Here is a 16,144-nt window from a genome sequence, read left to right as displayed (position 1 = left end):
TTGGAAATAGGGGCAAGTATGAAGTCTGTTGGGGATGAGAGATCTTGGGAAGTGAGTCAGTTGTTGTTCGCTGATGATACAGCGCTGGTGGCTGATTCATGTGAGAAACTGCAGAAGCTGGTGACTGAGTTTGGTAAAGTGTGTGAAAGAAGAGAGTTCAGAGTAAATGTGAATAAGAGCAAGGTTATTAGGTACAGTAGGGTTGAGGGTCAAGTCAATTGGGAGGTAAGTTTGAATGGAGAAAAACTGGAGGAAGTAAAGTGTTTTAGATATCTGGGAGTGGATCTGGCAGCGGATGGAACCATGGAAGCGGAAGTGGATCATAGGGTGGGGGAGGGGGCGAAAATTCTGGGAGCCTTGAAGAATGTGTGGAAGTCGAGAACATTATCTCGGAAAGCAAAAATGGGTATGTTTGAAGGAATAGTGGTTCCAACAATGTTGTATGGTTGCGAGGCGTGGGCTATGGATAGAGTTGTGCGCAGGAGGATGGACGTGCTGGTAATGAGATGTTTGAGGACAATGTGTGATGTGAGGTGGTTTGATCGAGTAAGTAACGTAAGGGTAAGAGAGATGTGTGGAAATAAAAAGAGCGTGGTTGAGATAGCAGAAGAGGGTGTTTTGAAGTGGTTTGGTCGCATGGAGAGAATGAGTGAGGAAAGATTGACCAAGAGGATATATTTGTCGGAGGTGGAGGGAACGAGGAGAAGTGGGAGACCAAATTGGAGGTGGAAAGATGGAGTGAAAAAGATTTTGAGTGATCGGGGCCTGAACATGCAGGAGGGTGAAAGGAGGGCAAGGAATAGAGTGAATTGGATCGATGTGGTATACCGGGGTTGACGTGCTGTCAGTGGATTGAATCAGGGCATGTGAAGCGTCTGGGGTAAACCATGGAAAGCTGTGTAGGTATGTATATTTGCGTGTGTTGACGAATGTATATACATGTTAATGGAGGTGGGTTGGGCCATTGCTTTCGTCTGTTTCCTTGCGCTACCTCGCAAACGCGGGAGACAGCGACAAAAAAAAGAAAATATATATATATACATATATATATATATATATATATATATATATATATATATATATATATATATATATATATATATATATATATATATATATATATATATATGCGGGTAGTTACAGTCACCGCTGAGGAATCTTAGATGCAGGCATTTGGATGGAAAAGAAAGACTGGGTTATCTAAACCTCAATCAACTGTCGTTACTGAAGAGAATGCTGAAGAGAAAGATGAAACCAGAGATCCAGATATTGACTGGTTAACAGCAACGAAACGACCCAAGGTTTTGCAATTAGAAGATGAAAAGGCAAAGGCTCGACGCCTAAGTAATGAAGGAGTAACACTTGCTGAAGCTGAACGTTGGTGGGCTGCCATTGGAAGGTGGAATGCTGCTCTTGCATTAACACCAGATGATCATACCATTCATGAAATGATGGCGCAAGCTTATATGCAGGTGGGTGAAGTGTTTCACGCATTAAAGTCGGCAGAGTCTGCTGTGAAATTGTGTCCAAATTGGTGGGTGGGATTGCAAACACTTGGGCGGGCACAGTTGGGACTCGGAGAAGTGGCTGAGGCAGTCAAAACCTTTTCCCGTGCTGTTCACATCTGTCCAGATGAACAGGAATTGTGGCGAGAAGACCTACAGACAGGTAAAGGACATTAATGAAATGTACAACCACATCTCCACTTACAACTTTTTGGCAAATTTAGGAGAGTAAATTTGTGAATCAAGAACCATCGCAACACAAACCTCGCCAGGTGGTAGAGTGTCCCGCAGTGTATCGAGACAGACTTCCCCAGAACTTTTTTTTAAAGGGGAAGTAAATGTTTATAGTTGTGTTACTGGAGTGATAGCTTTCATACATGGTGTTTTGACAAGAAAATAGTGAAATTGGAAAAAATGTAGCTTAGACATTGAAGCTTATTGATACAGTGGTTAAATTGATGAGAACTACTATTGACGTTTGTGTAAATATATTAAACATTTCCTTTTTCCATAGCCAGAGGTTGAACCATTATGTGACATTCATTTTTTCATTTCATTTCAAGCTAGAAGTTTCAGTTTTCTAAATTGTTTCTTACATTTTTCATATGTATATATATGTATGTGTGTGTGTGTGTATATGTGCGTGTGTGTGTGTATGTGTGTGTATGTGTATATATATATGTATATTATCCCGGGGGATAGGGTGAAAGAATACTTCCCACGCATTCCTCGCGTGTCGTAGAAAGCGACTAGAGGGGACGGGAGCGGGGGGCCAGAAATCCTCCCCTCCTTGTATTTTTTTAACTTTCTAAAAAATGGGAAACAGAAGAAGGAGTCACGCGGGGAGTGCTCATCCTCCTCGAAGGCTCAGATTGGGGTGCCTAAATGTGTGTGGATGTAACCAAGATGTGAAAAAAGGAGAGATAGGTAGTATGTTTGAGGAAAGGAACCTGGATGTTTTGGCTCTGAGTGAAACGAAGCTCAAGGGTAAAGGGGAAGAGTGGTTTGGGAATGTCTTGGGAGTAAAGTCAGGGGTTAGTGAGAGGACAAGAGCAAGGGAAGGAGTAGCAGTACTCCTGAAACAGGAGTTGTGGGAGTATGTGATAGAATGTAAAAAAGTAAATTCTCGATTAATATGGGTAAAACTGAAAGTTGATGGAGAGAGATGGGTGATTATTGGTGCATATGCACCTGGGCATGAGAAGAAAGATTATGAGAGGCAAGTGTTTTGGGAGCAGCTGAATGAGTGTGTTAGTGGTTTTGATGCACGAGACCGGGTTATAGTGATGGGTGATTTGAATGCAAAGGTGAGTAATGTGGCAGTGGAGGGAATAATTGGTATACATGGGGTGTTCAGTGTTGTAAATGGAAATGGTGAAGAGCTTGTAGATTTATGTGCTGAAAAAGGCCTGATGATTGGGAATACCTGGTTTAAAAAGCGATATATACATAAGTATACGTATGTAAGTAGGAGAGATGGCCAGAGAGCGTTATTGGATTACGTGTTAATTGACAGGCGCGCGAAAGAGAGACTTTTGGATGTTAATGTGCTGAGAGGTGCAACTGGAGGGATGTCTGATCATTATCTTGTGGAGGCTAAGGTGAAGATTTGTGTGGGTTTTCAGAAAAGAAGAGTGAATGTTGGGGTGAAGAGGGTGGTGAGAGTAAGTGAGCTTGGGAAGGAGACTTGTGTGAGGAAGTACCAGGAGAGACTGAGTACAGAATGGAAAAAGGTGAGAACAATGGAAGTAAGGGGAGTGGGGGAGGAATGGGATGTGTTTAGGGAATCAGTGATGGATTGCGCAAAAGATACTTGTGGCATGAGAAGAGTGGGAGGTGGGTTGATTAGAAAAGGTAGTGAGTGGTGGGATGAAGAAGTAAGAGTATTAGTGAAAGAGAAGAGAGAGGCATTTGGACGATTTTTGCAGGGAAAAAATGAAATTGAGTGGGAGACGTATAAAAGAAAGAGACAGGAGGTCAAGAGAAAGGTGCAAGAGGTGAAAAACAAGGGCAAATGAGAGTTGGGGTGATAGAGTATCATTAAATTTTAGGGAGAATAAAAAGATGTTCTGGAAGAAGGTAAATAAAGTGCGTAAGACAAGGGAGCAAATGGGAACTTCAGTGAAGGGCGCAAATAGGGAGGTGATAACAAGTAGTGGTGATGTGAGAAGGAGATGGAGTGAGTATTTTGAAGGTTTGTTGAATGTGTTTGATGATAGAGTGGCAGATATAGGGTGTTTTGGTCGAGGTGGTGTGCAAAGTGAGAGGGTTAGGGAAAATGATTTGGTAAACAGAGATGAGGTACTAAAGGTTTGCGGAAGATGAAAGCCGGCAAGGCAGCGGGTTTGGATGGTATTGCAGTGGAATTTATTAAAAAAGGGGGTGACTGTATTGTTGACTGGTTGGTAAGGTTATTTAATGTATGTATGACTCATGGTGAGGTGCCTGAGGATTGGCGGAATGCGTGCATAGTGCCATTGTACAAAGGCAAAGGGGATAAGAGTGAGTGCTCAAATTACAGAGGTATAAGTTTGTTGAGTATTCCTGGTAAATTATATGGGAGGGTATTGATTGAGAGGGTGAAGGCATGTACAGAGCATCAGATTGGGGAAGAGCAGTGTGGTTTCAGAAGTGGTAGAGGATGTGTGGATCAGGTGTTTGCTTTGAAGAATGTATGTGAGAAATACTTAGAAAAGCAAATGGATTTGTATGTAGCATTTATGGATCTGGAGAAGGCATATGATAGAGTTGATAGAGATGCTCTGTGGAAGGTATTAGGAATATATGGTGTGGGAGGCAAGTTGTTAGAAGCAGTGAAAAGTTTTTATCGAGGATGTAAGGCATGTGTACGTGTAGGAAGAGAGGAAAGTGATTGGTTCCCAGTGAATGTAGGTTTGCGGCAGGGGTGTGTGATGTCTCCATGGTTGTTTAATTTGTTTATGGATGGGGTTGTTAGGGAGGTAAATGCAAGAGTTTTGGAAAGAGGGGCAAGTATGAAGTCTGTTGGGGATGAGAGAGCTTGGGAAGTGAGTCAGTTGTTGTTCGCTGATGATACAGCGCTGGTGGCTGATTCATGTGAGAAACTGCAGAAGCTGGTGACTGAGTTTGGTAAAGTGTGTGAAAGAAGAAAGTTCAGAGTAAATGTGAATAAGAGCAAGGTTATTAGGTACAGTAGGGTTGAGGGTCAAGTCAATTGGGAGGTGAGTTTGAATGGAGAAAAACTGGCGGAAGTGAAGTGTTTTAGATATCTGGGAGTGGATCTGGCAGCGGATGGAACCATGGAAGCGGAAGTGGATCATAGGGTGGGGGAGGGGGCGAAAATTCTGGGAGCCTTGAAGAATGTGTGGAAGTCGAGAACATTATCTCGGAAAGCAAAAATGGGTATGTTTGAAGGAATAGTGGTTCCAACAATGTTGTATGGTTGCGAGGCGTGGGCTATGGATAGAGTTGTGCGCAGGAGGGTGGATGTGCTGGAAATGAGATGTTTGAGGACAATGTGTGGTGTGAGGTGGTTTGATCGAGTAAGTAACGTAAGGGTAAGAGAGATGTGTGGAAATAAAAAGAGCGTGGTTGAGAGAGCAGAAGAGTGTGTTTTGAAATGGTTTGGGCACATGGAGAGAATGAGTGAGGAAAGATTGACCAAGAGGATATATGTGTCGGAGGTGGAGGGAACGAGGAGAAGAGGGAGACCAAATTGGAGGTGGAAAGATGGAGTGAAAAAGATTTTGTGTGATCGGGGCCTGAACATGCAGGAGGGTGAAAGGAGGGCAAGGAATAGAGTGAATTGGAGCGATGTGGTATACCGGGGTTGACGTGCTGTCAGTGGATTGAATCAGGGCATGTGAAGCGTCTGGGGTAAACCATGGAAAGCTGTGTAGGTATGTATATTTGCGTGTGTGGACGTATGTATATACATGTGTATAGGGGTGGGTTGGGCCATTTCTTTCGTCTGTTTCCTTGCGCTACCTCGCAAACGCGGGAGACATATATATATATATATATATATATATATATATATATATATATATATATATATATATATATATATATATATATATATATATATATATGTATATATATATATCATTATTTTTATTTTTCTATTATACTTTGTCGCTGTCTCCCGCGTTTGCGAGGTAGCGCAAGGAAACAGACGAAAGAAATGGCCCAACCCCCCCCCCCCATACATATGTATATACATACGTCCACACACGCAAATATACATACCTATACAGCTTTCCATGGTTTACCCCAGACGCTTCACATGCCTTGATTCAATCCACTGACAGCACGTCAACCCCGGTATACCACATCACTCCAATTCACTCTATTCCTTGCCCTCCTTTCACCCTCCTGCATGTTCAGGCCCCGATCACTCAAAATCTTTTTCACTCCATCTTTCCACCTCCAATTTGGTCTCCCTCTTCTCCTCGTTCCCTCCACCTCCGACACATATATCCTCTTGGTCAATCTTTCCTCACTCATTCTCTCCATGTGCCCAAACCACTTCAAAACACCCTCTTCTGCTCTCTCAACCACGCTCTTTTTATTTCCACACATCTCTCTTACCCTTACGTTACTCACTCGATCAAACCACCTCACACCACACATTGTCCTCAAACATCTCATTTCCAGCACATCCATCCTCCTCCGCACAACTCTATCCATAGCCCACGCCTCGCAACCATACAACATTGTTGGAACCACTATTCCTTCAAACATACCCATTTTTGCTTTCCGAGATAATGTTCTCGACTTCCACACATTCTTCAAGGCCCCCAGAATTTTCGCCCCCTCCCCCACCCTATGATCCACTTCCGCTTCCATGGTTCCATCCGCTGCCAGATCCACTCCCAGATATCTAAAACACTTCACTTCCTCCAGTTTTGCTCCATTCAAACTCACCTCCCAATAACCTTGCTCTTATTCACATTTACTCTTAACTTTCTTCTTCCACACACTTTACCAAACTCAGTCACCAGCTTCTGCAGTTTCTCACATGAATCAGCCACCAGCTCTGTATCATCAGCGAACAACAACTGACTCACTTCCCAAGCTCTCTCATCCCCAACAGAATTCATACTTGCCCCTCTTTCCAAAACTCTTGCATTTACCTCCCTAACAACCCCATCCATAAACAAATTAAACAACCATGGAGACATCACACACCCCTGCCGCAAACCTACATTCACTGAGAACCATATATATATATATATATATATATATATATATATATATATATATATATATATATATATATATATATATATATATATATATATATATATATATATATATATATGTACATATATATATATATATATATATATATATATATATATATATATATATATATATATATATATATATATATATATATATATATATATATATATATATATATATATATATATATATATATATATATATATATATGTACATATATATATATATATATATACATATATATATATATATATATATATATATATATATATATATATATATATATATATATATATATATATATATATATATATATATATATATATATATATATATATATATATATATATATATATACATATACTTATATATATGGAGTGAAAAAGATTTTGAGTGATCGGGGCCTGAACATGCAGGAGGGTGAAAGGCGGGCAAGGAATAGAGTGAATTGGATCGATGTGGTATACCGGTGTTGACGTGCTGTCAGTGGATTGAATCAGGGCATGTGAAGCGTCTGGGGTGAACCATGGAAGGTTGTGTGGGGCCTGGATGTGGAAAGGGAGCTGTGGTTTTGGGCATTAGTGCATGACAGCTGGAGACTGAGTGTGAACGAATGGAGCCTTTGTTATCTTTTCCTAGCGCTACCTCGCACACATGAGGGGGGAGGGGGATGGAATTCCATGTGTGGCGAGGTGGCGATGGGAATTAATACAGGCAGACAGTGTGAATTGTGTGCATGGGTATATATGTATGTGTCTGTGTGTATATATACGTGTACATTGAGATGTATAGGTATGTATATTTGCGTGTGTCGGACGTGTGTGTATATACATGTGTATGGGGGTGGGTTGGGCCATTTTTTTCTTCTGTTTCCTTGTGCTACCTCGCAAATACGGGAGACAGCGACAAAGCAAAATAAATAAATATAAAATATATATAAAAAGAATAAGTCGTAAAGTTGAGACCAAGGATTGTGACGTGGTGGTCGAGAGATTAGGCTGGCCTGTGTCAATTCCAACACAGGTGACTACTTATGAAGTTATTCTTTTTTCATACTAAAGCCATGTGAGGCTCAGAAGCTCAAACAGACCAATAACTAACATGATTGGATGAATAATGTCAATTTCTGTACGGGAACGAAGTCATACGACGAAGTAAATCCTAGTGAGTATTGTATATAGCCGATAATTTCAAAATGACGAGTGTCATTGCCCAGTTAATTGGTCTATTGATTACGGAAAACGGTGACTTGGTTCAAGACAACGGAGCCATGGCAAAAATCACTAATAATTTTCTTATCATCTGTATTTACAATCAGAGTCGAGTTATGTTCCAAATTTACATATATGAAGGGAATATGTTCTGTAACAAATTAACATAAAAGGTTAAGATATGCATATGAAATCATGAATATACGCAAGAGATGAAAACGAAAACACAGGGCCTGATAAATTTTATGCCCTGACAATTAAAGAGACGTAAATGAGATAGTTAAGCCCTTAACAGATGTTTGCAATAATCCACTTGTTTCGAGGAAAGTCCCAGAGGAATGAAAGTTTGCAAATATAACACCAGTCTTAGAGAATATAAAGCAAGAAATTGCTCGGAAACTATCGTTCAATCAGCTTAACGTCTGTAGTTGACAGATCTATGGAAACCATCATTCGAGGGAAACTATAAACCATGTAGAAGGCCACCACTTAATAAACGATTTTCAGCATAGTTTTCGACGAAATTGCTTGTCTGACAATTCTCCTTGATTCTTTTTATGATATGAATGGCAAGTATGATGAAAGTAAAGCAATTGATGTCATGTATGTAGATTTTTTAAAAACTTTCAATACATACTAGCAAATTTACATTACGTATTATTAGTGAGGTTGTACTTCAGTGAACAGCCTCGGAATGGTTAGAGAAACAGGTGGTGTACCACAAGGATCAGTCTTAGTACGGGTTCTCATTCACACGTATGTTAATGATATCAGTAATGGGTTGAATCGTAGGATATCAAAATGCATAGATGATAGTATGATGGGAAATACGTCTTTAGCAAAGTGAAGGTCTACAGTTTCAAACTGAGGTAGACAAACTAAGGATCAGTGAAAAATGTTTACATATCGGAAGATAACGTTAAGGTAAGTTCCAGTACGAAGTCTTGGACTGCATTAAGTAAATGGTAAAGTCTTGGACCTAGTAATCTCAGGCGACCTAAAGCCAAGTAAACAGAACATCAGAAAATCATCTTTTCTCTGTATATATCATTGCTACGTCCTCATGTTGAAGGTTATATTGGGTCTTGGTCACCCGACTTGAAAAAGACTTAAAAAACGGAGAGAGGAACTTCCAAGATGACCCGCTGACTGATAATCAAGTCCGAAGAGAGCCGACTAAACGAATCAGATCTATCTAATTTGTAAAGGAATTCAAGTGGTAATGTAAAACAGTTGTTCAAAATTATCAAAGGCTTTGATAAGCTCGATCTTTACTTCTAATGAGGTGAAGCGCTTTTCCCTTACCGATTTGTTATTATCCAGAATGGTTTACTAATCAGGAGTGGTTAAAAGCAGTACCGTAGATACGTTTAAGAATAGACTTGAAAGCATTTCTCAAGACCAATACTAACATCATTTGCGCCTCTTTAGTTTTATGAACAATCTACAGGATTTTAAGATTTGAAATATCTGTATGTATCTGTAAGTTTCAGGTATTAAACAATCACAAGCAGCCTTGAAGGGACCCAATGGTCTGTTGTTTGAATTCCTTTGTAGAACGGGACTCAAACCTATGCGGGCTTGACCCCAGATGGAATGTGAATTCGTCACAGACGGCATTGCCACCCACTACTCCACAGACATCCATAAAAACAATCCTATGTCATGGCAAGATGATGAAGGTAATTTTCATAGACAGAAATTTGGTCTTGCCACAAAACCCTCTTAGTCTGAGTTTTAGTAATTCATCTATGGAATATGTTGAGACTAAAATGTCAACATCAATCAATAATCACCCGAAAGTCTGGTTTAGATACTGGATGATGTGTGGTCCTTGTGGCCATCCTCCTAAGATCGTGAAGTTTTCTTTAATAAATAACATCCATTACACCATCCAATTCAGGATGGAATGGAAAAAAGATGGCAAACTGCCCTTTCAAAATATGTTGATAGAGAGAGAATCTGGTCATTCGTCCTTTAAAATTTACAGGAAGCCTACCAACTTTGAGAGTTATATTCATTATATCTCAATACATGATCCTTCTGTAATAATGCCTGTAGTTATGTCTATGTTTTTAAGAGCACTACGGAAGTTTGATCCAATAGGCCTGGTACATGAGTGTAGTCATATAAGACGTCTCTTTAGGCAGTTATGTTATCCCAATTGGTTTGTGAACAAGGTTTACTGGAGAGCAAGGAAGACTTTTCATGCTTCTTGGAACAAAAATGTGACAAATAAGGATAAATCTAAAAGTTTACAGATGCCCTATTCTCCCAAATTAGCGAATTCAATATATGCTCTAAAAACAATTCTTGTGATGTTGCTTTCCAGTACAATAACACCATCAACAAGACCTTGATAAATAATAAGCCTATTCATGCAACAACTGAGAGTGTTTACGCCGTCAAATGCAAAGCATGTAAAAGTATTTATATAGGCCAGACCGGTAAGACTATAACGGAGAGGAGCTATTGGCATCGACATTCGGTACGCAGGGATGACCAAGAAAATGCGATCGCTAAACATTGTCATGAAAATGGTCACGCCACCGATCTTGAAAATCCCGTTATTTTATACCCCTCTGATGATTATGCCACACGCAACGGCATTGAATCTTTCTTAATTGCTAATACTAAGAACTTTCATTTGTTCCCAGGCAATTTTAAATCTCATCCTAGCATCAACATAATCATTATAAGAGAACTGAAAAAAACATGAAAATATAAGAAAGGCTATTCATGACATCCAGCTATCCAGGTCAACCCCTGCCACCTGACCATTCTTAACCACTCTCACTTACAAAGACAAAGCAGACAGTGCTTGGCCTAGAGCAATTGGTGTTGTACGGTGGGAACCAAATGTAATGTTGAATTTAAACAGCTTGTTAAAGTATTGGCTCCTGATTAGATGGATTGTTTCCACGAAACATGTCGAGCCTCATGTATATGAAAATTATCTGTTAAATAGAATTATGTAAACTATATACATATATATATATATATATATATATATATATATATATATATATATATATATATATATATATATATATATATATACATATATATATATTCCTATGAGTCCACGGGGAAAAGGAAACACGATAAAGTTCCCAAGTGCACTTTGGTGTAATAATCACATCATCAGGAGAGACACAAGAGAGAAATATAACAATCAGTTGATATACATCGAAGAGACGAAGCTAGGACGCCATTTGGTAAACATGTGATTGCATGTTTACCAAATGGCGTCCTCGCTTCGTCTCTTCGATGTATATCAACTGACTGTTATATTTCTCTCTTGTGTCTCCCCTGATGATGTGATTATTACACGAAAGTGCACTTGGGAACTTTTCGTGTTTCATTTTTCCCGTGGACTCATAGGAATATCTTGACCATGTGCAAAATTGTGATCCTTTCCAGCACACACACACACACACACACATATATATATATATATATATATATATATATATATATATATATATATATATATATATATATATATATATATATATATATATATATATATATATATATATATATATATATATATATATATATATATATATATATATATATATATATATATATATATATATATATATATATATATATATATATATATATATATATATATATTTGGGAACGTCTTGGGAGTAAAGTCAGGGGTTAGTGAGAGGTCAAGAGCAAGGGAAGGAGTAGCAGTACTCCTGAAACAGGAGTTGTGGGAGTATGTGATAGAATATAAGAAAGTAAATTCTCAATTAATATGGGTAAAACTGAGAGTTGATGGAGAGAGATGGGTGATTATTGGTGCATATGCACCTGGGCATGAGAAGAAAGATCGTGAGAGGCAAGTGTTTTGGGAGCAGCTGAATGATTGTCTTAGTGGTTTTCATGCACAAGACCGGGTTATAGTGATGGGCGACTTAAATGCAAAGGTCAGTAATGTGGCAGTTGAGGGAATAATTGGTGTACATGGCGTGTTCAGTGTTATAAATGGAAATGGTGAAGAGCTTGTAGATTTATGTGCTGAAAAAGGACTGGTGATTGGGAATACCTGGTTTAAAATGCGAGATATACATAAGTATACGTATGTAAGTAGGAGAGATGGCCAGAGAGCGTTATTGGATTACGTGTTAATTGACAAGCGCGCGAAAGAGAGACTTTTGGATGTTAATATGCTGAGAGGTGCAACTGAAGGGATGTTTCATCATTATCTTGTGGAGGCTAAGGTGAAGATTTGTATGGGTTTTCAGAAAAGAAGAGTGAATGCTGTGGTGAAGAGGGTGGTGAGAGTAAGTGAGCTTGGGAAGGAGACTTGTGTGAGGAAGTACCAGGAGAGACTGAGTACAGAATGGAAAAAGGTGAGAACAATGGGAGTAAGGGGAGTGGGGGAGGAATGGGATGTATTTAGGGAATCAGTGATGGAGTGCACAAAAGATGCTTGTGGCATGAGAAGCGTGGGAGGCGGGTTGATTAGAAAGGGTAGTGAGTGGTGGGATGAAGAAGTAAGATTATTAGTGAAAGAGAAGAGAGAGGCATTTCGACGATTTTTGCAGGGAAAAAATGCAATTGAGTGGGAGATGTATAAAAGAAAGAGACAGGAAGTCAAGAGAAATGTGCAAGAGGTGAAAAAGAGGGAAATGAGAGTTGGGGTGAGAGAGTATCATTAAATTTTAGGGAGAATAAAAAGATGTTCTGGAAGGAGATAAATAAAGTGCGTAAGACAAGGGAGCAAATGGGAACTTCAGTGAAGGGCTCAAATGGGGAGGTGATAACAAGTAGTGGTGATGTGAGAAGGAGATGGAGTGAGGATTTTGAAGGTTTGTTGAATGTGTTTGATGATAGTGACAGATATAGGGTGTTTTGGTCGAGGTGGTGTGCAAAGTGAGAGGGTTAGGGAAAATGATTTGGAAAACAGAGAAGAGGTAGTAAAAGCTTTGCGGAAGATGAAAGCCGGCAAGGCAGCAGGTTTGGATGGTATTGCAGTGGAATCTATTAAAAAAGGGGGTGACTGTATTGTTGATTGGTTGGTAAGGTTATTTAATGTATGTATGACTCATGGTGAGGTGCCTGAGGATTGGCGGAATGCTTGCATAGTGCCATGGTACAAAGGCAAAGGGGATAAGAGTGAGTGCTCACATTACAGAGGTATAAGTTTGTTGAGTATTCCTGGTAAATTATATGGGAGGGTATTGATTGAGAAGGTGAAGGCATGTACAGAGCATCAGATTGGGGAAGAGCAGTGTGGTTTCAGAAGTGGTAGAGGATATGTGGATCAGGTGTTTGCTTTGAAGAATGTATGTGAGAAATAATTAGAAAAGCAAATGGATTTGTATGTAGCATTTATGGATCTGGAGAAGGCATATGATAGAGTTGATAGAGATGCTCTGTGGAAGGTATTAAGAATATATGGAGTGGGAGGCAAGTTGTTAGAAGCAGTGAAAAGTTTTTATCGAGGATGTAAGGCATGTGTACGTGTAGGAAGAGAGGAAAGTGATTGGTTCTCAGTGAATGTAGGTTTGCGGCAGGGGTGTGTGATGTCTCCATGGTTGTTTAATTTGTTTCTGGATGGGGTTGTTAGGGAGGTGAATGCAAGAGTTTTGGAAAGAGGGGCAAGTATGAAGTCTGTTCGGGATGAGAGAGCTTGGGAGGTGAGTCAGTTGTTGTTCGCTGATGATACAGCGCTGGTGGCTGATTCATGTGAGAAACTGCAGAAGCTGGTGACTGACTTTGGTAAAGTGTGTGAGAGAAGAAAGTTAAGAGTAAATGTGAATAAGAGCAAGGTTATTAGGTACAGTAGGGTTGAGGGTCAAGTCAATTGGGAGGTAAGTTTGAATGGAGAAAAACTGGAGGAAATAAAGTGTTTTAGATATCTTGGAGTGGATCTGGCAGCGGATGGAACCATGGAAGCGGAAGTGAATCATAGGGTGGGGAGGGGGCGAAAATCCTGGGAACCTTGAAGAATGTGTGGAAGTCGAGAACATTATCTCGGAAAGCAAAAATGGGTATGTTTGAAGGAATAGTGGCTCCAACAATGTTGTATGGTTGCGAGGCGTGGGCTATGGATAGAGTTGCGCGCAGGAGGGTGGATGTGCTGGAAATGAGATGTTTGAGGACAATGTGTGGTGTGAGGTGGTTTGATCGAGTGAGTAACGTAAGGGTAAGAGAGATGTGTGGAAATAAAAAGAGCGTGGTTGAGAGAGCAGAAGAGGGTGTTTTGAAGTGGTTTGGGCACATGGAGAGGATGAGTGAGGAAAGATTGACCAAGAGGATATATGTGTCGGAGGTGGAGGGAACAAGGAGAAGAGGGAGACCAAATTGGAGGTGGAAAGATGGAGTGAAAAAGATTTTGTGTGATCGGGGCCTGAACATGCAGGAGGGTGAAAGGAGTGCAAGGAATAGAGTGAATTGGAGCGATGTGGTATACCGGGGTTGACGTGCTGTCAGTGGATTGAAGCAAGGCATGTGAAGCGTCTGGGGTAAACCATGGAAAGCTGTGTAGGTATGTATATTTGCGTGTGTGGACGTATGTATATACATGTGTATGGGGGGGGGGGGTTGGGCCATTTCTTTCGTCTGTTTCCTTGCGCTACCTCGCAAACGCGGGAGACAGCGACAAAGCAAAATAAATAAAATAAATAAGTATATATATATATATATATATATATATATATATATATATATATATATATATATATATATATATATATATATATATATATATATATATATTGGAAAAGATCACAATTTCGCGCGTGATCAAGATATTCCAATGAGTACACGGGGAAGATGAAACACTATAAGCTCCCAAGCGATCTTTCGTGTAATAATAATCACATTATCAGGGGAGAAAAAAGAGAGAAATATAAGTCAGTTGATATACATCGAAGAGACGAAGCTACCACGCCATTCGGTAAACATGTGATTGTCGAAAACATACAACTTATCATTTTACAAATCTTATCAACAATAAAGTTATCTAATTTGTATAGACCATCACTAATATTAAGATTATAATTCCTCGTCTATTTGAAATAGAAGACTCAATGATATTTCTCGTACTAATAGAATTAGAGTTAATAACTGATATGGCATTGCTCCAGTCAATACAATTATCATAGTTTTTAACGTGATTAAAAAAGGCATTTGATTCTTGTCCCGTTCTTATACTCAATTTATGTTGCTTAAGACTAACAGAAAGATCCTTACCAGTCTGACCAACATAAAATTTATCGCAATTTCCACACGGCACTTTATAGATGCATTCAAGAGAAATTTCTGGTGAATTCCTAATTAAGCTATTCTTTATAGTTATTGTTGCTAAAGGATGCATTTACATTTAAGGATTTAAGCAACATGGGAAGTAGAATGAAATTATTATTAAAAGGAAGAAATAAAAGATTCTTGGTGTCAATGGAAGGTTTGGGCTCAACTCTATGAAATGCTTTCTTTGCTAACTTAAGGGATTTATCAATGGAAGATCTAGGGTACTTTAACTTAGATCCAATAGAATATATCTTCTCAAACTCATCATCAATAAACGCTGGACTCAAATACGTAATGCCCTAAGGAACATAGATTGAAATTATGATAATCTAATTCTCTCATGTTGATATGAGTAATAATGGAGATATGAGCATACATTGGTGGGTTTTCTGTATATGCTAAACTTAAACTTGTTTCCTTGCCTATGGACCATGCAATCTAAAAATAGTAACATACCATTATTTTCATTTTCTACAGTAAATTTGATGGAAGGTACTACATTGTTAAGTAAGGGAGAGATATTTGTAAATTTTCATTTGTTGGCCAAACACAAAGAAAATCATCTACATACCTAAACCAAATTCCATTAGAAAGTAAGATATCCTTTAGTAATTTTGTTTCAAAAAATTCCATATAAAGATTACTTAGTATAGGTGAAAGAGGGCTCCCCATTGCCATACCAAATGTTTGAGAATGATAATCCCCAATGAATTGAAATACACAGTCTTTTATACACAATTTTATCAGTTCAGTGAAAACATACTTTGAAACTGGTAAATAAATATTATCCAAAACATAAAATAGATATTCTAAAAGATCAACAACTGGAACTTTGGTGAAAAGTGAGGAAACATCAAAGCTAACTAGTTTGAAATCAAAATTAGCATTGACATTGTTTAGCTTGTTGACTAGATCTACATTGTTCCT

General features: G+C 39.0%; 1 protein-coding gene across 1 annotated transcript in view; it reads left to right on the top strand.

Annotated features, from left to right (window-relative positions):
* Window positions 1-1,124: 1,124 nt before the first annotated feature.
* LOC139765250 (tetratricopeptide repeat protein 33-like) overlaps window positions 1,125-16,144 on the top strand; it is a 39,486-nt gene continuing 24,466 nt past the window's right edge. Inside the window, exon 1 of the mRNA XM_071692586.1 lies at window positions 1,125-1,668. Within this exon, the coding sequence (XP_071548687.1) occupies window positions 1,164-1,668 (505 nt within the window). The 5' untranslated portion in view covers window positions 1,125-1,163. The remainder of the gene's footprint in view (window positions 1,669-16,144) is intronic.

Source organism: Panulirus ornatus, chromosome 53 (genome assembly GCF_036320965.1).
Source record: "Panulirus ornatus isolate Po-2019 chromosome 53, ASM3632096v1, whole genome shotgun sequence".
Lineage (NCBI taxonomy): Eukaryota > Metazoa > Arthropoda > Malacostraca > Decapoda > Palinuridae > Panulirus > Panulirus ornatus.
The sequence above is the reverse complement of the archived record's forward strand: the minus strand, read 5'-3'. Positions and strand labels throughout refer to the sequence as shown.